General features: G+C 41.3%; 1 protein-coding gene and 1 non-coding gene across 13 annotated transcripts in view; one reads left to right on the top strand and one right to left on the bottom strand.

The window, feature by feature from the left end:
• The window catches only part of CCDC15 (coiled-coil domain containing 15), a 102,780-nt gene that overhangs the window by 8,448 nt on the left and 69,099 nt on the right, over positions 1 to 25,233 (bottom strand). For 8 of the 12 annotated variants that reach the window (XM_058687185.1, XM_058687183.1, XM_058687177.1 and 5 more), the window contains 3 exons: positions 11,649 to 11,825; positions 11,296 to 11,444; positions 9,323 to 10,088 (listed from right to left, as the gene is read on the bottom strand). In XM_058687185.1, the coding sequence (XP_058543168.1) occupies positions 9,967 to 10,088; positions 11,296 to 11,444; positions 11,649 to 11,825 (448 nt within the window). In that variant the 3' untranslated portion in view covers positions 9,323 to 9,966. Of the gene's footprint in view, positions 1 to 9,322; positions 10,089 to 11,295; positions 11,445 to 11,648; positions 11,826 to 15,249; positions 15,364 to 25,233 lie in introns of those variants that run through there. The other 4 variants (XM_058687179.1, XM_058687178.1, XM_058687182.1 and 1 more) reach the window with 3 other exon arrangements.
• TRNAQ-UUG (transfer RNA glutamine (anticodon UUG)) lies at positions 22,164 to 22,248 on the top strand. The gene has a single exon. It is a non-coding gene; the product is annotated as a tRNA-Gln (tRNA).

Here is a 25,233-nt window from a genome sequence, read left to right as displayed (position 1 = left end):
TAACAGTTTCATTAACTAATGACTGCTGTAGATATCTGGTGGGGGGATAGGCAGTTGCAAAGAACCTAAGCCAAGAATTGAGTGAAAATTTCTACCAAGGGTGATCTATCTCATCGTGGGGCCCAAAAGGGATGACAACTTATATGGTACAATACCAAACTGTCTTACTCAAAAGGAAGCAATTTGACTTCTCCTTGGCATACCCCTCTAACAGTGGTCAGTGAGAGCAAGACCAGACGTGGACTATTCATTTCCACCTTAAAACAGCTTTAAAACTTTGGGGTGCCTGGGTGGCTCAGTTGGTTAAGCGTCCAACTTTGGCTCAGGTCATGATCTCATGGTCTGTGAGTTCAAGCCTGCGTCTGGCTCTGTGCTCAGAGCCTGGAGCCTGCTTCGGATTCTGTGTCTCTCACTCTCTCTGCTCCTCCCCCCACTTGCATTCTGTCTCTCTCTCAAAAATAAGTAAACATAATTTAAAAAACACATAATAAATAAATACATAAATAAATATATAAATAAATAAATAAAAATCTAAGTCAACATATTCAAAGTTGTTTGCCTGTCAGAATGGGCCTACATGCCAGGAGAGCATTTCCTTTATCTTCCTCAATAATATTTCCAATCTCCCAAATCTTTTTTTCAAAGAAGCATGGAGAAATGCCCCACCAAGATGGGACACAAAACAAATTATGCTCACTACACCTAGTGGGAAATGAAAAGAAATATTTTGCCTCCAAAAACATAACCTAAGTAAACATGGTACAGTAATACCAGATACCCCCTTTATCACACTTGAAGTGGTTAGGAGAGATGAAAGCAGCAGTTTCTAGCCTCTGCGACCAGTGGGTAGGCAATAAAGTTGCTGACAATCTCATTCCTGCTATCAAAAAAGGGCTAACTAGGTAAGGGCGAGGCCTAGACAATTAAGTCATGTACTAAAGCAATATACTACAACAGTGCAAGAGGGAGAACACAGAGTTTACTAACACCAAAGCAACTGGAGCAAGCTGTTTTGGCTGGACTGCCTAGGAAAATGTATCATGCACCAGTTTTTTACTGCCGGAAAACTAGTACGTGAATATCCTCCGCTACTACCATATTCCTGAAGTGGCCTCCATCATATATGTGTTCCATCGCTTGGCACGGATTCTGTGAACCAATAAAGTTCCTGTCTCGGGAGCAGCACAGCGGGATTGTGCTCCTCTTGCTGCACGTATACCCATACTTTCTTGCTCTTCTTCCGCCTGCTCTGCCCCTCTAGTCCGCTGGGACCTATCGAATCTGCATCTACTCTGACAAGGTCGGTGGTGGAGTCGGAGTGGAGGAGAACGAACCTGCCCTACCCTCGCCTCACTGTCCACGAGTAAAACCTACACTAGTGCAAGCTCAGCACGAAGAGCAAATGAAATGGAAACCCTGAGAGGGAGGTCAAAAGTATAAAACGTAATTACTAAGTCCATACAATGTTAGCGCTACAGGGGAGATTGAAGGTCACTTAGTATAACTCTCTTATTTTATAAAAGAGAATACGATAGTCCAGAGAAATTAAATTATTTGTCCCAAATTACAGTAGCAATGAGAAAATAAAATACAAAATAAAATGATGTCCAAAGACCTTTTGGGTAAAGATCAAAAACATTAGGTAAAACTACTAACCACGTAGAAATACTTGGAATTTTTAAAGGACAAAAATGTTCATTCATTTTACAAACATTTGCTGAGAGCCCATTATGTGACAGGCATAGTCTTAAGAACCGGGGATGAACCATTGAATAAGCAAAAATCCCTGTCTTTGTGGAGTATACAATCCAGCAGGGAGAGAGAGAAAATAAACATTAAGTAAAATATATAGTATGTCATGCAGAAAGAAGTATTAGGAAGAAAGGTGAAGCAGAGAAAGGGGATAAGGAATACCTGGGTGTGGAGGTGGTCAGGAGGGTTGATTTTAAAATAAGATGGTCAAGGGTGCCTAAGTGGCTCAGTTGGTTAAGCATCCAACTCTTGATTATAGCTCAGGTCATGATCTCACAGTTTGTGAGTTCGAGCCCTGAGTCCAGCTCCACGCGGACAGTGCAGAGCCTGCTTGAGAGTCTCTCTCTCTCTCTCTCTCAAGAACAAATAAATAAGGATTTATAAAAAAAAATAAATAAATAAGATGGCCAAGGGTCCAGAAGGCCCTTTAAGAAGATACATTTGAATAAAGACTTAAAGGAGGTAAGGAAGTTAGCCAAATATTACCTGAGGGAGAAGTGTCTCCATGCAGAGCAAACAGCAAATTAAAAAGCCCTAAAGCAAAAGTGTCCCTAGACTGTCCTAAGGAATACAAAGATGAGCAGAATGTGCAAAAACAAAGAGCAGTTGGAGATAAAGACTCAAAAGGGATTAGGACCAGATTTTTTACGGCCTCGTATGACATAATAAGGACTCTGGCTGAAATTTCCCGAATAGCCAAAGGGAACTGTGAGCAGAGGAGTGATACAATCTTACTTTTTCTGAAAGGACTGCTCTGGTTGTGGTACTAAGAACAGTCTGGAAGGGGCAAATATAGAAACAAGATAACCAACTAGGAGACAGTCACAATAATTCAGGAATGATGATGACTCAGATCAGGGATGCAGTGGGGTAGATACTGAGAAGTAGTTGTATACTGCATACATTTTCAAGGTAGAGCCAACAAGAAGTTGCATAAGAAAGACACAAGTAAAGGTTGACTCTATGCTTCTCCTTCTTCTTCTTCTTTTTTTTTTTTTTTTTTGGCTAAAAAGATGGAGCTGTCATTTGCTGAGATGGAGAAGACTGAAGGAACAGATTTTTTTGTTGTCATTAGGGGGTATGCATATGTGTGTGTAAAAGGTGGAGACCAGAAGGTTGGTTTTTGGATGTGTTAAGTTTGGTTGCTGTACTGAGAAAGTATACAAAGTACAGGCAGAGAGATTACTTAGGAAACTCTTACAGTAATCCATGAGAGAGATGCTGGTGGTTTGGACCAGGCATCTGGCAGGATAAGGAACATGAACGGGAGATACATTTTGAAGGTAGAGCTGACACAATTTGCTGAGGAAGTGATGAAGGATGAAAATGAGATAAAGACAGAAGGCAATGATTTCTTCAAGTTTCTCGGCCTCAATAAATAGATGGGACATGGGAATTGACATGGGAAATATTGCAGAAGGAGCAAATTTGAGGGAGGCCAACGATGTGGAAATGTCAAGTAAGCAGTTGGAGTTGTTAACAGTTTGATTTCAGTGAGAGGTCTGGACCAGAATATAAATTTGGGAGTATGTAGATAACATTTAAAACCATCAGGGGCGCCTGGGTGGCTCGATTGGTTAAGCGTCCGACTTCGGCTCGTGTCATGATCTTGCGGTTTGTGAGTTTGAGCCCTGCATCAGGCTCTGTGCTGACAGCTCGGAGCCTGGAGCCTGCTTCCAATTCTGTGTCTCCTTCTATCTCTGCCCCTCCCCCACTTGTGCTCTGTCTCTATCAAAAATAAATAAATGTTGGGGCGCCTGGGTGGCTCAGTCAGTTAAGCATCCGACTTTGGCTCAGGTCACGATCTCGCGGTCCGTGAGTTCGAGCCCCGTGTCAGGCTCTGGGCTGATGGCTCAGAGCCTGGAGCCTGTTTCCGATTCTGTGTCTCCCTCTCTCTCTGCCCCTCCCCCGTTCATGCTCTGTCTCTCTCTGTCTCAAAAATAAATAAACGTTAAAAAAAATTTTTTTTAAATAAATAAATGTAAATTAAAAACAAAAAACAAAAACATCAGACTAGGGGTGCCTGGATGGCTCGGTCGGTTGAGCGTCCAAATTCGGCTCAGGTCATGATCTCACAGCTTGTGGGTTTGAGCCCCTTGTTGGGCTCTGTGCTGACAGCTCAGAGCCTGGAGCCTGCTTCCGATTCTGTGTCCCCTCTCTCTGCCCTTCCCCTGCTCGTGCTCGGTCTCTCTCTCTCAAAAATAAATAAACATTAAAAAAAACTTTTTAAAAAACTATCAGACTAAAAGAGATTACCAGAAGAGTAAGTGTAGGTAAAAAAGAAGTCCAGGGACTGAGCCCTGTGACACCCTAATATTCAAAGATGAGGAAAACACAGCAAAAAGAAATGAAGAAGAAATAACCAGTTGAGTTGGAAGAAAAATCAAAAGCTTTGGTGTTGTAGAAGCCAGGTGATAAGAAACTTCAAAAAAAAAATGTTTAATTCTGTTGAAAGGTCAAGAGGAAGTATGAGAATGAATGACCATTGGATTTAACAATATGGAAGTCATTGGTGACTCGGAAAAAAGCATCTTCATTGGAGAGATGAAGGCAAATGTCTTGCTAGAATGCATTCAAGAGAGAATGTGAGAACAGGAGGAGGAGGTAGAGACAACTCAAGGAGTTTTGTCAGAAAGAGAAGCAGAGAAGGCTGGTGGTAGGTAAAGGGGAAGGCAGGGCGAAGAAAGATAGGTTTTCTTCTCTCTGGTTGGTTTTAAAGATGGAAGAAATCACAGCAGCTTTATATACTGATAGCAAGACTAGGAGTGAGGAGGAAATTATGATGCAGAAGACAAGGCAGAGAAATGCTGAGGCATTGTTTCCTTAAGTAGGTGGAAGGGAACTGGATCTAGCCACAAGTCAGAGCAGGCCTAAGATAGAATAAAAGTTTATCCATATTAAGAACTAAGATACACAGGTAGGTAGGCAGGTAGGTAGGATGGTGGGAACTTGGGGAACCTCCCTTTGACAGCTTGTTTTTCCAGAGATACAGGAAGCATTGTCACCACCTGGTAAGTATGAGGGAAAACCTAGAAGAAATTTGAGGAGAATAAAGAAATAATTATCTAAGAAAGTTCATTCTTACTCAGTTGTTTATTTGAAATGTCTGCCACCTACCCTATTTGAATTAGTGAGTCCAAACTTAATACCCCCCCTCCCCTCCCAGAAATCAAAATCTATCTCACTTAGGCTCACTTCTTACATCCAGGTCTCTTCATTTTTATAGGTCCTTCTCATTTAGAAACCTTGTAGAATTTGTCCATCCAACCATGAGTTCACAAACTTATAAATTAGCAAACTCTTAGATTCCAAGCTTCTTTTCAAAGTGCATTCATCCAATTTAAACAGGATTTGCCACACTACCATCAGTAAGGGTTATGAGACTCAGGCTTCCTCCTTGGTAGCTGCTAGCTATCCCAGCATTCTCTAACCCCACAGAAATAACATTAACATTGTTTATATATGACCAAATTACAACGCAAAACATATTCCTGCTCAGGGGAGATTTATGTTCATAGACTGAACCTAGAGGAAGAAGACTGGAAAGTTGCTTAATCCTATGCAAGATTTAATCCCATTATCATTTCACTGTGAACTTGGTGTCAGACACGTCAATTCACCTATCTCAGATAACCAAACTAAAAAAAAAAAAAAAAAAAAAAAAATAGAATGAACAAGCAAAAAGCTTGTAGTACAAGACCAAATAGGTAAGAACTAATACAACTTATCCTAGCAGTAAAACGTTGGTCTGACATCTGAAAACCAATTATTGTAATACATTTTATTAAGTAGAGAAAAAAAAGACAAAAAACACACAATAATCCTAATAGATGCAGAAAAACATTTCACAACATTAAATACTTTTTCAGGATAAAAACACTCAACAAACTAGTAACAAAAGGTAACTTCCTCAAACTAATAAAGGGAATTCAGGGACCCTTTATTAAAAGCTTTTATTAAAACTCACAGCAAACATCACACATAATGATGAAAGACCAAATGTTTTCCCCCTAAGATTAGAAACAAGACAAGGATGTCCACTCATCATTCCTATTCAACATGGTACTGGATGTTCTACCCAGGGCAATTAGGCAAGAAAAAGAAATAAAAGGCATCCAGATCAGAGAGGAAAAAAGCAAAACTATCTCTATTTGCAAATGAGAAGATCTTATATATTAAAAAATCCCAAGAAACCCCCCCAAAACTACTAAAAGTAAAAAAGAGTTCAGGAAGGTTGCAGAACACAAGAATAATATACAAAAAATCAATTACATTACTATACACTTGCAATGAACAATCTGCAAATAAAATTAAGAAAATAATTCTATTGAAAATAGCATCAAAAAGAATAAGATACTTTGGAATAAATTTAACAAAGTAAGTACAAATTTTATGCTCTAAAAACTACAGAACATTGTTGAAAGAAGTTAAAGAAGACTTAAATGAATGTAAAGATATCTTGTGTTCATGAATCACAAGGTAATTGCTCCAAAAGTGATCTATAGATTCAATGCAATCCCTATTAAAAAAAAAATCTCAGCTAGCTTTTTTTGCAGGAGGTAATCTTGAAATTCATATGAAAAATGCAAGCGACTCAGAATAGCAAACCAATCTTGAAAAAGAAGAACAAAGTTGGAAGACTTCCACTTCCCAACTTCATAACATACTAGAAAGCTACATTAATCAAGACAGATTGTACTGGTATAATGATAAACATAATAGATTAATGGAATAGAACTCAGTTCAGAAATAAACCCCTACCTTAATGGTCCACTAATTTTTGACAAGAATGTCATATCAATTCAACGGCACAAATGATAATTTTTTTGAACAAATGGAGCTAGGACAACTGGATATCCTCGTTCAAAAAAGTGAAGTTGGACCCAGGTCTAACACCTACACAAAAATTAACTCAAAATAGATCACAGACCGGGGCGCCTAGGTGGCTCAGTTGGTTGAACATCTAACCCTTGGTTTCAGCTCAAGTCACGATCTCACGGTTTCTGAGTCCAAGCCCTGCCATCGGGCTCCATGCTGACAGTGTGGAGGCTCCTTAAATTCTCTCTCGCCCTCTCTCTCTGCCTCTCTCCTGCTCACTCCCTCTATCAAAATAAATAAACTTATAAAAAGAAAAACAATAGATCACAGACCTAAATGTAAGAACTAAAACTATAAAACTCTTATTAGAACACACAGGAATAAATCTTTGTGACCTTGGATTAGGTATTGGTTAAAGAAACAAAAGAAAAACAAAAGAAAAAGTTTAGATGAATTTGAGTTCATCAAAATTAAAAACTTCTGTGTGGCAAAGAAAATCATCAAGAAAGTGAAAAAAAAATCTCCAGAATGGGAGAAAACCTTCACTAATCATATGTCTGATAAGAGACCTATATAGAGAATATACTAACACTCATAACTCAATAATCAAAAGATAAATAACCCAAGTACAAATGGGCAAAGGATCTAAAAAGACAGTTTTCCAAAGAAGATATACAAATGGCTGATAAACATGTGAGATGCTCAACATTATTAGCCACCAGGAAAATGCAAATTAAAACCACTGTGAGATACCACTTCACACCCAGTGGGATGGCCATAATCAGAGACAGATAATGACACATGTTGGTAAATGTGAAGAAATCTGAACCCTTATCACCATAGGTAGAAATATAAAATGGTATAGCCAGCCACTTTGGAAAACGATTTTCAATTCCTCAAAACATTCAATATAGAGCTACCACGTGACCCAGCGTATTCACTCCTAGGTATACACCCAAGAGAAATGAAAACATATGTCCACAGAAAAATCTGTAAGCAAATGTTCATAGCAGCGTTATTCATAATAGCCAATTAGGAGAAAGAGCCCAAATGTTCATCAAGCGATGAATGCGTAAAATAAAATGTGGTATCCATAGAGTGGAATATTACTGGGCAACAAAATGCAATGAAGTATTATACTGATACATGCTAAAACATGGAAAAAATCTTAAAAACATTATACTAAACATGGGGCGCCTGGGTGGCTCGGTCTGTTGAGCGTCTGACTTCGGCTCAGGTCATGATCTCACGGCTCGTGAGTTCGAGCCCCGCGTCAAGCCCTGTGCTGACAGTGCTGACAGCTCAGAGCCTGGAGCCTTCTTCAGGTTCTGTGTCTCCCTCTCTTGTTCTCTGCCCCTCCCTCACTCCTGCTGTCTCTCACAAATAAAGAAACGTCAAAAAAAAAAAAAAAAAAAAAAAGAAATTATACTAAACAAAGACTCCAGACACAAAAATTATATATTGTATGATTCCATTCTTATGAAAAGTCCGGAACACGTAAATCTATCTATAGAGACAGAAAGCAGGTTGGTGATTGCCGAGCGCTGAGGGAGGAGGGAATGGGAAGTGACTGCTAATGGGATGGAATTTTCCTTCTTAAAAGTTTTAACTGTGGTAAAAAACAAAACAAACAAACAAAAAACTGCACATAATCTAAAGTTTACCATTGTCATTGTTTTTAAGTGTGTACACGCTGTGTTCAGTCATGTTAAGTAGATTCACACCGTTGTAAAATAGATCTCCAATACTTTTTCATATCGTAAAACCGAAACCCTACACATTCAACAACTTTGCATTTCCTCCTCCCACCAGACCCCAGCAATACTATTCTAGTTTCTGTCTTTATGAATTTGACTAAGTTCCTCATATAAGTGGAATCATACTGCATTTTTCTTTTTGTGACTGGTTTACTTCACTCAGCATGTTCGTAGGGCTCATCCATATTATATCATGTGGTAGTACTTCTTTCCTTTCTAAGGCTGAATAATATTCCATTGTACGTATAGACCACATTTTGCTTATCCATTCATCTGTCGACAGACACTTCTTGGGTTGCTTCCACTTCTTGGCCACTGTGAGTAATACTGCCATGAACATGGGTATGCAAATATCTGTTCGAGATCCTACTTCCAATTATTTCAGATACATACTCAGTAGTGGGATTGTTGGATTATGGGGGCATCTCTTTAGAATGATGAAACTATTCTAAAATTTGACAGTGGTGACACTTGCACAATCCTAGAATATACTAAAAACCACTGAACTGCACATTTCAAATGAGTTAATCACATAGCATATGAATTATATCTCAATAAAACTGTTAGAAATACAACTCTTAAAGGCTGAATCATGGATACAAATACTTAAAGATTTTGACTGAACTGGATTATTAATCTGGTTAAATAACCAGTCAATCTTGTCATACAGGTAATTTTGACCCTGGCTTGATGTTTAGGGGTTTTTTGAGATGTAACCTATGTGCTTCTTCAACACTGGATCATTAGAGAAAGTGGGAAAAAGAAATTCTCAGTACCTTTAATTCAATACTAAACCTTTTCATATTTTGTGTCAGGAAATCAGTGATGAAATAACAAATTCACACTAACTATAGAAATTTTTACTTCATCTGCTCTATAGATATGCCATTCTTCACATTTTTAAAAGATAGGGAAATAAGGCAGGACCTTTACTCACTTTGACTTCAGATTTACTTTTTGAAATGTCACTCACAATTATTTCACATAGAAGAAGCTCAAAAGACAGAGGGTTTATTTACCTTGTTTTTACAGTACAAAATTATAAAATTATAAAGTACTATGGCCAATGGCACTGAATGGGGAAAGAGGCAATAAGTTTAAAAGCCAGGAGAGAAAAGTCTTGAGGAAAACAAAATGTGCATCAAATTCAGATTCTTCTCATCTCTAATCGCTATATATAACTAGAACAGCTAACAGGAATGTAGATGGCCACTGATGCTCAGAAACCCATTTCATCATCTTTTCTGTTTTATCTAGACATTTCCAGTTTTGTCAAGACTCAAAGAAACAGTTTTAAAAAGGCAATAAATGAGATAATCTCAATGATTTCTCATGATCTCTTCTGATCAGAGCAGAGCTAAGTAAAAAAACCTTACTGGTCTAACTGATCATTTTTTAAAAACAAGAGACTCCGCACAGTTCACGGCAAAAAGACAAGCTTGGAAGCCAGCTTTCAATTTCAGCCCCAAGCACAGACTGAAACAATGGTAATGATCTAATTATAGAGACGGTTGTTACGTGGGACAGTCTTTCTTTCTAGATTACATATCTTATACACTTTATCAGTTTTTCCTAAATAATCTCTCAGGGTTGGTTTTAAATGAAGACTGAAATACTAACAGTTGGATTCAGATTCTCATTACACATTTTTCAAAGTCCGTCTGTGTGCAGAAACCAAATTATGCATGGCGACTCGAAGAGCTGAGTTCCCCACAGGGATATCACAGGAGTTGATGACCGAATGTAGTGCCCGGGTATATGCTGCAAATAAAGATTTGCACGGTGATGAAGTCAGTCAGATTCTCCACTACTCTCCCCACTTCCTTCCCATTAGTACTGCTTCTCTACTAAGTCTCATAGGTATTAACTTTGCCTACTCATTGAATACATATTTATCGAGTACTTAGTACATGCCAAGCACTCTGTGAGGACAGAAAAGATAATGAAGAGGATGGACACAGAGATAATTAAGTTTCAGGGTAATACTTTCAAACCAGAGGCATATACAAAATGTTGTCACATAACGAATTTCAGAATGAATGAAAACACATCCGGGAAGAGGGAAAAGATTTCCAGAAGTAGTAACATTTAAGACGGTCTAGGAGGATTAATAAGAGTAAAGGAAAGGCGATAAAAGAAAGCGATGTGTACTGGAAGTAGCAAGCCTGATAAGGCTGGAGTGTCACCTGGGGCCAGAGAGAAAATATGCTAAATATGGCATGCATTTCGTACTGTAATGGTGAACCCTAGAGGTTTTAGAAATAGAGGAATGGCATGATAAGATCTGTGTTTTTAAAATTTAACTCACAGAATTGATTAGGAACTTGTATCACACAGACAGGGCAGGGGGAATACAAATACTGGCAGTATTTTTGGTATGCACACGAAGCCTACACAATCTCTACCCTATGTAATAAATAAATATATTTAAGGACAGCCAGGAAACAGAAACATTGGTGACAATAATAAGGACTCTGTTTTTCTCTAGCTGGGATTCCTGAATATAGAGCTGATACTGGTCCTCATTTTCCTCAGTGTCACCTGGCAGAAGTGGCAGTCTAATGTGGATACAGGTGGTAATAAGTCTATGTTAAATAACATTAAAGTATTTGGGCAGTAGGGAATGTAACTGGACAGAGGCCTCACTTCGATGGCCCTAAAACACAAGCTCTCATTTCTGCATTCACAGGAGGACCTGGAATCCAAGTCTCCCTACGGTGGAACGGAAATATTTCCCCAGCATAAGTGGAGACAAGAAGGTAACAGATCTCAAAAAGGATTTTAACTCACTATAATTATTTTTATTGTCTCAAGAGTTGCTTTGTAAAGGAGTTATAACAGTCACTGACATCTAGTAAACAACCAATGAATGCTAAATTACTACAATCACTACATTTATTGTTTGTTTGTTTGTTTGTTGGTTTGTTTCATTGCCACCAGGCCCCAACCATTCCTTTAAGAAGCTTACCTCTAGGGTTTTTATAGAAAATACAATTGTTGGCACAGGTATCAGGATGCGCATCCCAAAAATCAGGACCACAGCAGCATAGTGGAGGTAAAGTAATATTATACAGCTGCATTTTCTCCTGGATCTGGGCTCTTAGAGCTTCCGTATATCTATATAAAGATAACAGTAAGATCAGGCAAAGTGAACCACTAGGAAGAGAATGAGCATGAGTCCTTATTTCACCAGCTTTCACTAGTAAAATTATTTCACATCTCCATGCCTCAACTCTTCCTCTTGTACTGGGAAATAGCACGGGAGGAAATACAGTGCTATTCTGCTAGAGCCAGGACTTCATGCAGAACTTTTCAAAATACCTTTGGCATTCCTTCTCTCTCTGTTGTTGTTTTTGTCTGGCTCCTTTTACTTCCTCAAGCTGTAGCTGGGCTATTTTCTCACTCATCTTCTCTCCTGAACATGGCTCTTCATGGAAGTTCATTCTTAGTATCCTCTGCTCCTCAGCGTAACGTTGCTGCTCTTTCTTTTTTTTAATTCTGAGAATAAAATAACATGGTTAGGAATTTCATAAAATCATTATTTAGAACAAGCTACTAGAACCAAATAACTCAAAGAATTCCCAGAAACAAGGGAGTCAGGAAATCAGTTTGGCACCCCTAGAATAGCCTCAGAAATTCCTGCTGGCTGATTTGAGTTTATCTTATAGCTCACATAAATATGTAACCTCTCAAGTGGCAATGACCATTGGTTACAAATAAAAAAGTGTTTCTGGGGGTGCCTGGGTGGCTTAGTCGGTTAAGACACTGCCTCCTGATTTCAGCTCAGGTCATGATCTCACAGGTTTGTGAATTCAAGACCCACACTGGGCTCTGCACTGACAGTGAGGAGCCTGCTTGGGATTCTCTCTCTGTCTCCCTCCCTCTAGGCCCCTCCCTCACTCTTCTCTCTCAAAATAAATAAACTTAAAAAAAAAAGTTTTTCTGTAAGAATCCAATTATAAAAGCATTCTTTCCTTAAACAGCCAAATAAATAGATAGATAAATAAACCAAACAATCAACCAGACAAAATCCAAAAACAATGGCTTTTATGGCTCTCAACATCAGGCACTGAGAAACAGTGATTCTTGACAAATGGCAAACAAATGAAGTGAGCCCTTTAACTGCCCAAGCCTTGAAAGTCTCCAGGCAGTGGCACAGGGGTGGGAGTGTTGAGGTAGAGCCTGGTGGACTGAGTTGAGAAGAGACAGCTCACAGTCCAGGGACACAAAGGCAACTAGAGTTCGTAAGACAGAATACCAGAGAGGAGAAAACCCAGAGATCTACAGAGGTCTCCTTCTAATACACAGCAGAGTACTGTGCACATATTGGAAGAGAGAACCTGAGGTTAGGGACAGAATCATCAGAATGACTAATAAGGGAGAGTGCCTTGTGCTCACACAGAGCTGGGAACAGTGCCTGTTCCTGCCACTCAGACATGAAAAACTCATAATGCACAGGGCACTGGGTAGAGTTTTCAGGAAGATCTTACCTCCACAGTGGGGATTAACGATTAGTCCCAAACTGAGCACTGATCCAGACACAATCTAATAAATTATAAAAGCAAAGCTCTAAAGTAATTTAACTGCATCCCAGAACAAAGCTCAGAAAAATGTATATGAATACAAAGATATTCAGCAACCAACAAGGCAAAATTCACAATGTTTGACATCTAATTAAAGATTACCTGGCATGCAAAGAAGCATGTTTATGTTTTAAAAGAAGCTTATGTTTTCCTAAATATACTCATAATTAAGAGAATAACTGATTAAAACCAACTTAGCACTGAGTTATTAGAATCAGCACAGAAAAACGTTAGTTATTATGACTATATTTTATATGTTCAAAAGTTAGGATATAAAAGGGACAAATCAAACTTCTCAAGATGAAAACTACAATTTCTGAGATGAAAAATGCACTGGAGAACAAGCCTAGATCTAATGGAATCAATAATTAATAACATTTCAAAACCAAAAACACCAAGCCCACATGGGTTCACCAAACAATCACAGAAGAAATTATACCAATTCTCTACAACCTCTTTCAGAGAACAGAAGCAGAAAAAAATATTTCTTAACTCATCCTATGATGCCAGCATTACCCTAATACCAAAACCAGACAAAGATATTACAGGAAAAGACAACTAAAGACCAATATTTTTCATGATCACAGAGACAAAAATCTTCAAAACTGTTAGCACATCAAAACTAACAATGTATAAAAAGAATTAGATGCCAAGACCAAGTGAGATTTATCCCAGGAATGCAAGGCTGGTTCAACATGAAAAAAAATCAATTAATGTCATGTATCACATCAAAAGACTAAATAAGAAAAATCACATGACCCTATAAATAAATGCAGAAAAAGCATTTGACAAAATCCAACACCATTTATGACGATACTGTTGGTAAACTAGAAATAAAAGGAACTTCCTAATCTTGATAAAGACTATCTACCAAAAAATCCTACAGCTAACATCATACTCAATGGTGAGAAACTAAACACTTACCCACGAGGATCAGGAACAAGGCAAGACTGTCTCCTCTCACCACTCCTTTTCAACATGGTACTAAAAATCATAGCTAGTGCAATAAGACAAGAAAGGGAAATAAAAGATATAGAGATTGGGAAGGAAAATAAAACTATCTTTGTTTCCAGATGACATGACAGTCTATGTTCTTCCCAACCTGATCTATAGATTCAATGAAATCCCAATAAAAATCCCAGCAAGTTATTTTATAGATATTGACAAACTGATTCTAAACTTTATATGGAAAAGGCAAAATTCCCAGAATAGCCAACATAATATTGAAGGAGAAAAACAAAGTTGGAAGACAGACACTATTCAACTTCAAGACTTATTATAAAGGTACAGTAATCAAGACAGTGTGGTATTGGTAGAAGAACAGACAATTAGAACAATCGACACAACACAGAGCCCAGAAATAGACCCATCTAAATAGAGTCACTTGATCTCTGACAAAGAAGCAAAGCAATGCAATGGCACAAAGACAGTCTCTTCAACAAATGGTGTGGGAACAACTGAATATCCATATGCAAAAACTCAATCTAGACGTAGAACTTACACTCGTCACAAAATTAACTCATAGGATTAAATATAAAACACAGAACTACAAAGCTCCTAGAAGATAATTTAGGAGAAAATCTATATGATCTTGGATATGGTAATGATTTTTCAGATACAATACCAAAGGCACGATCCATTAAAGAAATAACTGATAAGCTAGGCTCCATCAAAGTCAGAAACTTCTGCTCTGCAAAAGGCATTGTCAAAAGAATGAGAAGTCAAGCCACAGGTTGGGAGAAAATATTTGCAAAAGATATCTGATAAAAGACCATGAACCAAAATATACAAAGAACTCTTAAAACTCAACAATAAGAAACCTGATTTAAAAATGTGCCAAAGACCTGAACAGACACCTCAGCAAAGAATATGCCCAGTTGGCCTTGAACAACACTAGTTTCAACTGCATGGGTCCACTGTGATATGGATTTTTTTTTACAGTACAGTACTGTAAATGTATTTTTCTTTCTTATGATTTCCTTAATAACATTTTCTTTTCTCTACTTTAGATATATATACCATATAAAATATGTGTTAATCAACCGTTTATGTTATTGTGAAGGTTTTCAGGCAACAATAAGCTACTAGTAGTTAAGTTTTGGCAGAGTCAAAAGTTACATGTGGGTTTCTGACAGTGTAGCATGTTGCTGCCCCTAACTCCCATTTTGTTCAAAGGTCGTATGATTATGGGATCATGCCTTAGTGATGAGTGAGTGAGTGAATTATTGGCTGACAACTGACTGACTGACTGACTAAATGGTGAGGTTACCCTTCGGTGAGCATTAACATGGAAGATAAATATTTTCATATCTTCTGCCTGGAGAAAACTATACATTTACCTCTTCCCCAGATCTCCTTGTCACCAACTTTCCAATAATGTTCCTTTCAAGTCCCCTGAGACCATCCAGCCAAATAACTGAGCACAGCCCATGGATCAGCATGGATTCCTGCCTCTATAAGCATAAGACTTTAGGTTGAGTGAACAGTGATATATCTTAGATGACCAAAACAGAGTCATAATGGCCCTTCAATCGATTCTCAGACTTGAGCCAATTTATAGACCAAGAACCTCTTGAAGTGGAGTCCAGGTTTCCTTGAGGAAGGACCCTGCTACAATGCCAGAATTTTATACTGTTAATCTTTCTCTCAGTCTTCCACAAAGGAACCATGATCTATTATCCAAATGTCATAGGTCTCTATGAGTCAGACTATTGTGATTATTGCTTTGGCTCAGTTATCCAATTACAGTAACCACATCCCTCTTTTCTTGTTGATTAAGTACCTGCCATTCCAGAGTCCCATTATCCTCATTGCATCAGGAATCCCAATTTGGTGGTTGCAGTTCCTACTGTAATGTTTGACCTACAGAGAAGGGTGACTACAGAACTCTTCAAGAATGCTGAGGCTCCCCTCACAAGTTTTTCACAGTGGTGGTGAAAGGTGTGTCCTCTTGACCACCCTCCCAGAGCTGGTGAACAGGTCTTACATGGTAAGTTCATTCTAACGTACCAATCTCTCTAAGCTTTCGGGTACCTTCCTCTACAATATGCCAAGGAGGTTCTGGCATTTAACTTCATTTCGTATAGGCCACCTTTGGGTCCATGGTTTAGTCAACTAACCAACATATTAAAGACTCTTCTAACCCCTCAATCTAAAAGACTGAATTTGGAGTCTCTGCTGAGTGGGCACAGACCAATAAATTCTGCCTGATCCAACTTGATATTCCATCCACTATGATCCTATCCTTTTATGACCTATTCTACATGTATTCTCTAGATTTCTATACATATAAATTCTTTTTGGAGTGTAGTGTATCTCCTCATAGGTCATACTTTGTATCTTACTTGGGGACTGCTGGGACTTGAGTCTAGTTATAGGTTGAGAAACTAAGAGTGCTGGCAGGGGTAGCAAATTAATATAGGCCCAAATCAGGGCAGAGGCTATGGGGATGGGTCGCAGGGTCTGATGGTTAATTTTATGCATCAACTTGATTTCACGGACCATGGGGTGCACATTATTCAGGGGACCTCTGTGAAGATGTTTTTGGATGAGATTAACATTTAAATCAGTAGACTACATAAAACAGACTGCCTTCTCTAATGTAGGTGGGCCTTGTCCAATCAGTTGAAGGACTAAATAGAACAAAAAAGGCTGACCCTCCCAATAGTAAGAGGGAACTCCTCCTGACCCTGGATGCTTTGAGCTAAGACATTAGTCACATCCTGCCTTTAGACTAAAACTGAAATAGTGGCTTTTCCTGGGTACTGAGCCTGCCAGCCTTTGTGTGTGTGTATTTTAAGTTTATTTATTTAAAGTAATCTCTACACCCATTGTGGGGCTCGAACTCACGACCCTGAGATCAAGAGCTGCATGCTCTACCAACTGAGTCAGCCAAGCACCCCAAGCCTGCCAGCCTTTGAATGGCAACTATATCATCAGCAATCCTGGTTCTGACTACAACTAAACCATTGATTCTCTTGCATCTCCAGCTTGCAGATCTTGGGACTTGTCAGTCTCAGTAATAATGTGAGCCAAATCCTTACAATAAATCATATGTATACCACACACACACACACACACACACACACACACACACACATTTTTGGTTCTGTTTCTCTGGACAACCCTAACTAATACAGAGGGAAAGAATGAGAAGGACATTAAGGAGAAAGAATGAATAAGTCTTAGCAACTGATAAAATATAGATTTGGAGGACAGGGGAAAGAGAGAGAAGATGACTCAACCAGAGGATTGTGTGCTTGAGATAAGTGAAGAGGACAAATAGATTTGGAGAAGAAGACAGTGCATCTGACTTACCCAGCCTGAGTTTGAAAGGCATGGGCTACACCCAGGGGTAGATGTACAGGTTCCTGGAGGGAACTTGGGACTTAGTTTTTGGAAAATAGTTCTAGTCATGAGACAACAATGGGAGTCATCTCTACAGAGAGAGTTGAAATTTTAGTGAATGAGACCATGTAGATTATTTCAAAGAACCTAACCAGCTCCAACTCTCTATAATGAGTTTGAATTCTGGGATTATAACTGTCCTGGTTCCAATATTCTTTTTATTTTTAACGTTTATTTATTTTTGGGAGAAAGGCAGAACATGAGCAGGGGAGGGGCAGAGAGAGGCAGACACGGAATCTGAAGCAGGCTCCAGGCTCACAAGCCACGAGATCACAACCTGAGCCAATGCTGGATGCTTAACCAACTGAGAGCCACCCGGGCGTCCCTTCAATATTCTTAAAGGTATCTTGGTACCTAAGCCTTTCAAAAATTACAGAATTTATATTGCTGATTAGTGGTTCAGAGACCACTGCTGGAATCCCTCTCAGAACATCCCTGCTAGATGGTCACCCTGTATCTACTAAAGCCTACAGGGACAGGAAGCTCACTCCTTCACAAAGCAGTCCATTTCTCTTCAGTCTGGAGAATTCTTGAGAGAAGGCCAGAATGAAAAGGGGCTTCAGGGGAAGATTTGCCAGTAAAATAGAGGAAGCAGTAGGTGGACCACTGAGGAACAAAGGTATCAAGGAAATCAAAGAAGAGATCTATCAAGAAGTTACAGGAGAATCAGAACTTAGACTCCTGGAGTTATAGATGAGGAGGCTCCTGATGACTGGAGAGAAGATGATTCCAAACAAGTGGTAGAAACTAAAGTCAGATTCCTAGGGGCTAAAGACAGGTTTGGTGAGAGAAGTTAAGCGTGTTGACCGCTTCTTCAAGTGAGGGCTCTTTTAGGGGACTTTGCATTTCCCCTCCGTCAGCAAGGTGTATTTGAGCCTTTCTTGGTATTTGTAGGTGGAGAACCCACCTCTATTATGAATACTTGACTACATGAATACAATTTAGAGTGTAGGTATAGAAGAATCCACCTTTGAACGATTGCTTTATAAAGTGGGATTCATTTTGCAGATACAATTTTGTAATGGCTCATATCCATACACAATTAGGCTGGAGTCATCTATTACTGCGTTACAAATCACCCCTACAACTTAATGGCAGAAAACAACAATAAAGACTTATCCCATTATTTTTGTGAGTCATGAATGTAGACAAGTCACAGTGGGGACAGCTTATCTCTGTTCTATGATATCTGGGGCCTCAGCTGAGACTCAAATGCTGAGGAGCTAGAAACATCTAAAGGCTTAACTGACACTGGAAGATCCATTTCCGGACATGACTCATTCATGTGCCTGGCAAGTTCATGTTGGAAGTTGGTTCCTCCTGACATGATCTCCACAGTGTTGCCTGGATGTCCTCACAACAGGAAGTCTCACTTCCCAGAGTGAGCAATTCAAAGGGCCCAACGTGGAAGCTGCAATTTTGTTAATGATCTCACCTGGGGAGCCACACACCAGCAGTCTACAATATCCTATTGGTCACAGGACCAGCCCTCTTCATTGTGTAAGGGGTGAATACCAAGAGAACTGGGTCACTAGGGGCCAGCTTGGAGGCTGGTGGCCACACCTGGCATGACAGAGGTCAGTTAAAGCCAGACCAGAGCAGTACTGACAGAATGCTGAAGGTCAGGCAGCTGGCAGAGGCCCAAGCCTAACTGAGCTGGTTCACTGTCTTGGCTATTCTAGCCATGGGGTCTATAGATGCTGTGCTTGCTCTAACAGATTTTTCATTAGCCCAATCCATTAACCTTCCATAGGTGGAGAGTTTATAATTTCCCAAAAGGGAAGCATCAGCTGGGACCTTCAAACCAAAGCCACACAAAGCCGCTTTGCTGGGCTGGACAAACTCTCTGCTTGACACATGTCTATGGGATGCACATTTTCTGGAAGCACATTTTCTGTGGCTGCTAATGAATTTAGAGCTGAGTGGGAAGGGGGAGTGAAACAACAGCAGGACCTCAGAAATGATTCTCCATTGAGCAGAGCTAGAAAGAAATCTACATTAACATGGTAGATTTGCATGAAAATAGTCTTTTCATTCTTTGTAAGGAGCCATAAATATGGATGTGTGGTGACACGCAAAACTTTGCAGGAGCCAGCAGGAGTTTCCACTATGGTTTCATGCTGGAGCACCTACCTCTTCAGCTATTTTGCTGACCCACAGGAGAACGGAAGGCCTAACATTCTTCCTCCTCACCACCTCCTACATGCCCTGGTGGGAGCTTTCCTGCCCTTTTGCCTTTCCAGGTAGAATGATGTGGCTTAGAACAGCCTCGACAGCTCGTCCTGAATAGAAGGGCAGGGAAAACCAGTGGACAGGATGGAAAGGGAAAGGGTAAACATGTGAGAGATACTGAGGTGCCAGAAGCACAGTGGCCCCACTAGAGAAGCTTCACCTAGAAGGTGCTCTCTCTTCTTCTGGCGCAGAAGCACCTCAACAGGACTGCCCCACTTCTCAGCAGAGCTTGCTAAATCGGAGACCTGCTGCTTCTGAACAGCTAAGTCAAGGTGAAAAGGAAGGGATTTTCCTCCAGGAAAAACAAGGGCTTCTGTTTCCATTACACAGCCTTTGTTATTATCGTGCTGTGTGACCAGGGCAAGTCTCAATCTTTCCACCTGTAGTTTCTTCATCTGTGGATAAGAATAATCTGCTTCTCTGGAGTTTGGATATGTAGTTCAGTGCAGAAGGAATGAGTAATTATTCACCAGACTCCAAAGCACCACTAGGTGAAAGGCTTACTGGGGAAACAGGGCAAAAGTGTTACCTTGCTCTCCAGTAATTTCCTGGGCTTCCTTCAGAGCTGTGTGGCATTAAGACAGGACCACAGACTTGGGGGCCAAATGCCTGGACAAACTGCTTGCCCTGCCTTCCTGTGTGCCTGGAACACACTGCTCCCTAGGAGCATTCTCCCCTGCCACTTTAAAATAAGGGACTTGGCCAGTGGCCCTCTGTACAGTGCTTTCTGGTCTTTCATGGCCTTGAGTTTAAAGGTTGGAACGGCCACATGGTGAACTGTGGAATGTGGACCAGATGGACATGAGTTCTCCCCCACAGGTCTCCAGAAGAGCTCAGAGATGAACCCATCCCGTTTCTTCACCTTTATTGATCACCTGGGGGACCTTGTAAAAAATATCAGTCCCCTGCCTCACCCAGACCAACTGAATAAAGATCTGAGGGCAGGGCCCCCGTTTAGGTATAGTTTAAAAAGCTCCCTGGGTGATGCAGATGTGCATCAAAGCTGAAATCACTTAACCCATCATGATTTACAGCTCTCAGCAGAGAGGCTCAGGTCCAGGCACTGGCCCAAACACTCTTATTAGTTAGAAGCAGGGCTGGAAGTGGACCTTAAAGCTTGTGAACCCCAATCCCTGAAAAGTACCTAGAAGTGACTTCTGGAATCTCTATCTCCCCCACCTATGGAAACTCATGGATTGTCTCAATGAAAATTATGCCGCATCCTGAAGGTAGCAATGGAGAGACACCTCCAGAGTGGGAGGGCAGTTGGATCACACACTGACTTTCTGAGAGTCACCTTTCCCCTTGGCAATCTCATGAATCACAGGTGCCTAAGACACAAGACGCCTAATTTAAATTTTAGCTTTGCTAAAAGGGAAAATTGATGGGAAGCAGCCACAGAAAGTCACATATGACAAGAAAATCCGCCCACTTCAGCTCACCTGTCTTCTGAGGGCGATGCCTGTTGGCTGCCTCCCTGCCTAGGCCCACGTGGTGGAGGCCATTTCCTTTCCCAACAGACCAGAAAGTTCTGCGAGGCCCACTGCAGTCCGTGAGGTTAGAGTCAAGGAGGAAGGCCAGGGATCTTCTATGTGCAAGCTTCCTCTCCTGCTGACATGGTAGAAGGGCCACCCTCTCTCTAGCCCCACATCTCCCCCAGCTGTCCCCTCACTGGTGCCCTCCCAGCTTCAGGAAATGCACTGAAAGTACGTAGCAGAGGGGTGGTTTTGCTATCCTGCTTCATCTTTTCCTGGCTAAGAGACCCAAGATTCAGTCACAACAGAAAGAATTGCTGGACCTGTAGTCGGCAGGTCTGCATTCAGGTTTCGAGTGTTGGATTTGCTTGCCACAAGACCTTGGTCTATTCCTTACTTCCTCTGAGCTTTTGGCACCTCAACTTAAAAATAGGGATCTAGAACCCCACTCTACCTCTGAGGGCTGTGACAAAGACCAGTCTCACTGATGTATGTGAAAAATCTTTGTAAGCCCTAGAGTCTGCTTGGGTGGGGGCCTTCATTATTAGGGAATTGAGGCTGGGATAAAAGTACAAATACTCAAAAGGACTGATTTTTCAGAGAAGTGGAATATTCTGCCCAAACCACTTCAGAGTTGGGAAATAGCTTCACGGGATCCTTGTCTGGGTCTACAGCAGAACATCCCTGGTATTTATGGGTTCCCTGAGGGCACACAATGGGGCTTACAGAGGGAGGCCTCAGCACAGACCCTGTCCTCTCCTGGATGGCAGAAGCTGTCCTGGAGCCAGAGCCTCCATAAGGAAAGCTACACACTGTATTGCTGCCGAGCAAATGTGATGATCTTCGCTACTGTCATTTATTGTGTCTGGTCCACGGAAGATGCCCATAAAAACATTTGTGGAGTGAAGTGACTTCAATATAAGGTAATGCCCATGCTAATCTCATACCCTCTTGAGATCTTCAACTTGTCAAGGCAGAATTTATAGATATTATGGAGGATTAAATTAGTTGGAAGTGAAAAAGAAATAACCAAACAAATCTCTCCAAGGAGAATACATATATATCCATTGTGGTTAAGAAGTAGGGATTACAAGTATGTACAATACATACATGACAAAAAGAAATAAGAACATAGGGGCGCCTGGGTGGCTCAGTCGGTTGAGCGTCTGACTTTGGCTCAGGTCATGATCTCATGGCTCGTGGGTTCGAGCCCCGCGTCGGGCTCTGTGCCGACAGCTCGGAGCCTGAAGCCTGCTTTGGATTTGTGTCTCCTTCTCTCTCTGCCCCTCCCCGGCTCACGTTCTGTCTCTCTCTCAAAAATAAATAAACATTAAAAAAATTTAAAAAAAAAAAGAAAGAAAGAAGAACACAACCCAGTTTCATAAAACTTTTTAGTGACAGCTATTAATACGTGCCCCCAAACTATGCTGGGCATTGTAGGCAGAGTATAGAAAGAAATCACCCGCAATGTTACAAGCGAGGTCAAAGACTGCATGGTGACTGAGGAAGGGGGATCAGGAAGGATTTGAGGAGGGGGTGGCATCTGATGCAGGCTGCAAAGGGGAACTGGGAGAACAATCCAACCAGGAAATCATGTGACAAATGGAAATTCTAGGGCATATTATGATTAAGTCACAACAGCTACTACTTACTGAGCAGTGGCTATGAGTGGGTACCATGCTGAATGCTTTACATACAATGTCTCATTTGCTCCTCATGATACTCCCACGAGGTAGGTATTTTTATTCCCATTCTGCGTATGAAAAAACTGGATTTCAGATGGTCACAAAGCTAGTAAGTGGCAGGAACAGGGCTCAGACACTGATCTGATTCACAGCCCCCTGCCCTCAGTCCTTGATCTTCCGCAGTCCTGCATGAACGGAACAAATTGCTCATAGAGCGGCACACCGGGGGAAAAGACAGGATGAAGACAAATCATGTAATGTTTTGCTTATGGATTCTGAGGTGACTTTACTGAACAAAGAGGCTGGGGAGGGAGGCCACAGAAGGGCAAAGGTGGGGGAAGAACAAGATCAGAATTGTGCATTGAGATCACTCCAGTGGCCACGGGCACAGTGAACTAGAGACCACGTAAGAGCCTATGGCCGTGATCCAGGCTTGGGGTGAGAGAATCATTGCTTGCCATCAAGCTTTGCCACTTGAGAGTGTAATCCTGGGAACAGCAGTTTGAGCTGCTTATCACCTTGAGTTTGTTAGAAATGCAGACTTGTGAGCCCCACCAAGACCTACTGAATCAGAATCTGTATTTTAACATCATACCCAGCTAAAGCTACCGCACACTGAAATCCAACCAGCACTGCCATAAAGGGCAGAAGCTGTGCCTGGCGGGGACCAAAGTGGGGAGATAGACTCTCCTCCTGGAGGTGCACAGTTTTGGACGGCAGATGCCTTTGGGAATCCGAGGAAAGCCAAGGACCTCACCCCAGAAAAAAGTGCTGCTGCATACCAACATTAGCCTACAACTTTCAGGGCTTCACAGAGCCCTGCAGAGCCTGAGCCACTGCTGGGTCTGTAGGAAATCCCTGAATCTTAATTCATTCATAATTTAGATGGGAAGAAGTGGTAAGGAGTTTACCATTAAAACGAAATTCAAGTCTGAAGCCACAGACAGTCATTTTAGTGAACTCTCCAGAGCCTGGATAAGGCTTTGGTCACTACAGCCAGGGAGGGCCAAGGCTCTGTTTCCATTCCCCCCCACCCTCCACCCCCTTGCATTGTTCTCCAAATTCCCTGGTGATCTGAGCAGATACCCTGGCACTACAAAACAAGGCCTACCCTGGTCTCCTTGAGCTGGACCTGACCTGCCTGTCTGTTTTTCTTTTCTTTAGTCCCAGAAGAGCCAAAATTAGCCTCTCTTTTGTTCATTTTCTTAGGAGCCTCTACATTGTATCTCAGGAAAGGATTATCGTGCTCTGGGGACTCTACCTCACCATGGGATGTGAGGAAGGTGAGGAATGAACAGAAAATGGTCTTTGACGAATTGGTTCAATTCAGACATTCACATGACTTTCCAGGAACTGCCCACCATTGCTTCAGTAAAGCTATTGTTTCAGCTCCCAAATATTAGCCCAATAGGAGGCCAGGGAAAGTTGAGAAGCAGTCAGAGGTTTGAAAACATGACCATGTGAGCAAAGGACTTTTGTTGGCCGTCTTCTGACATTATACTGGAAATGGTGATACCCCAGAGGCTCTTGTCCCATGACTTGAGTTCTTTGTCACTAAGTGAGTCCTTTGGGGGTCAGGAGACACATTAGGGTCACTGCCAGAATGCAGAGAAGTGGGAGTGACTCCTCAGGTGTGGGCTTTGGAGGCCGTAGCATTTGAGCCTGGTTTAATTCTGCAATTACTGACTTCTTTTACCTCTCACAATGAGCGCTGCTTGAAAAACAAAACCATGTGCAGTGAGCCGGGGGCAAAGGTGACATGAAAGGTCAGAGCTAAAGGTTTCACACAAAGAATTCAAGGTGTGATCAGGCATTTGCTTTATACAACTTCTCAAAAATTCCAGAGAGCTCCTGCTGACCTCATTCAGGCTTGCTCGGCCTCACCTCCTTGGACATTTGGGAAATGAAGCCAGTGGTGGCAGCAGCACGTGAGAATGTGTTGATGGGAAGAACATTTGCCCCTGGGCTCATGTGGTCACCAGTGACAGAAAGGAGCCATGAGGTGATCAGGGCCCAAGCCTTTCCCTGCTGCCCACCAGCAGCAGCTGTCTCCCCAGCCTGCATTCCCAGGGGTTCACCTCGCTCCCATGGAGAGTTCTGATATAGGGATTCCTACTTTGGACATACATTTTCTTCCATCTGCAAATATGTCCTGCTAGCCACACAGGGCATACAGTATTTGACGAGAGATTTGAGATTTAACTTTGAGAGCTGCACTATGTTTCCACCTTCTGATGAGAACTACCTACCCAGGAAACCTCCCCGGTCTCGTACAACTCCCTGCTTAGGCTAACTATAGGGGCAACCTTCTGCCCACTCTGTCCACACCCTCCCCATGGGTCCCTTCCCACTAGGGCATCTCACTAGGATTTGGGACTCCCAGACTTACTGAATCAGCAAGACTTAAGAATCTGTATGATAAGCAGACCACCTCCGTGATTCTGCTGCACACTGGGGAGGGAATCACTGAGTCAGCTGATCTTGAAGGACAGACTTAGCTCCAATACGCTAGATCAAAATATTC

Source organism: Neofelis nebulosa, chromosome 10 (genome assembly GCF_028018385.1).
Source record: "Neofelis nebulosa isolate mNeoNeb1 chromosome 10, mNeoNeb1.pri, whole genome shotgun sequence".
NCBI classification, from domain to species: domain Eukaryota; kingdom Metazoa; phylum Chordata; class Mammalia; order Carnivora; family Felidae; genus Neofelis; species Neofelis nebulosa.
The sequence above is the reverse complement of the archived record's forward strand: the minus strand, read 5'-3'. Positions and strand labels throughout refer to the sequence as shown.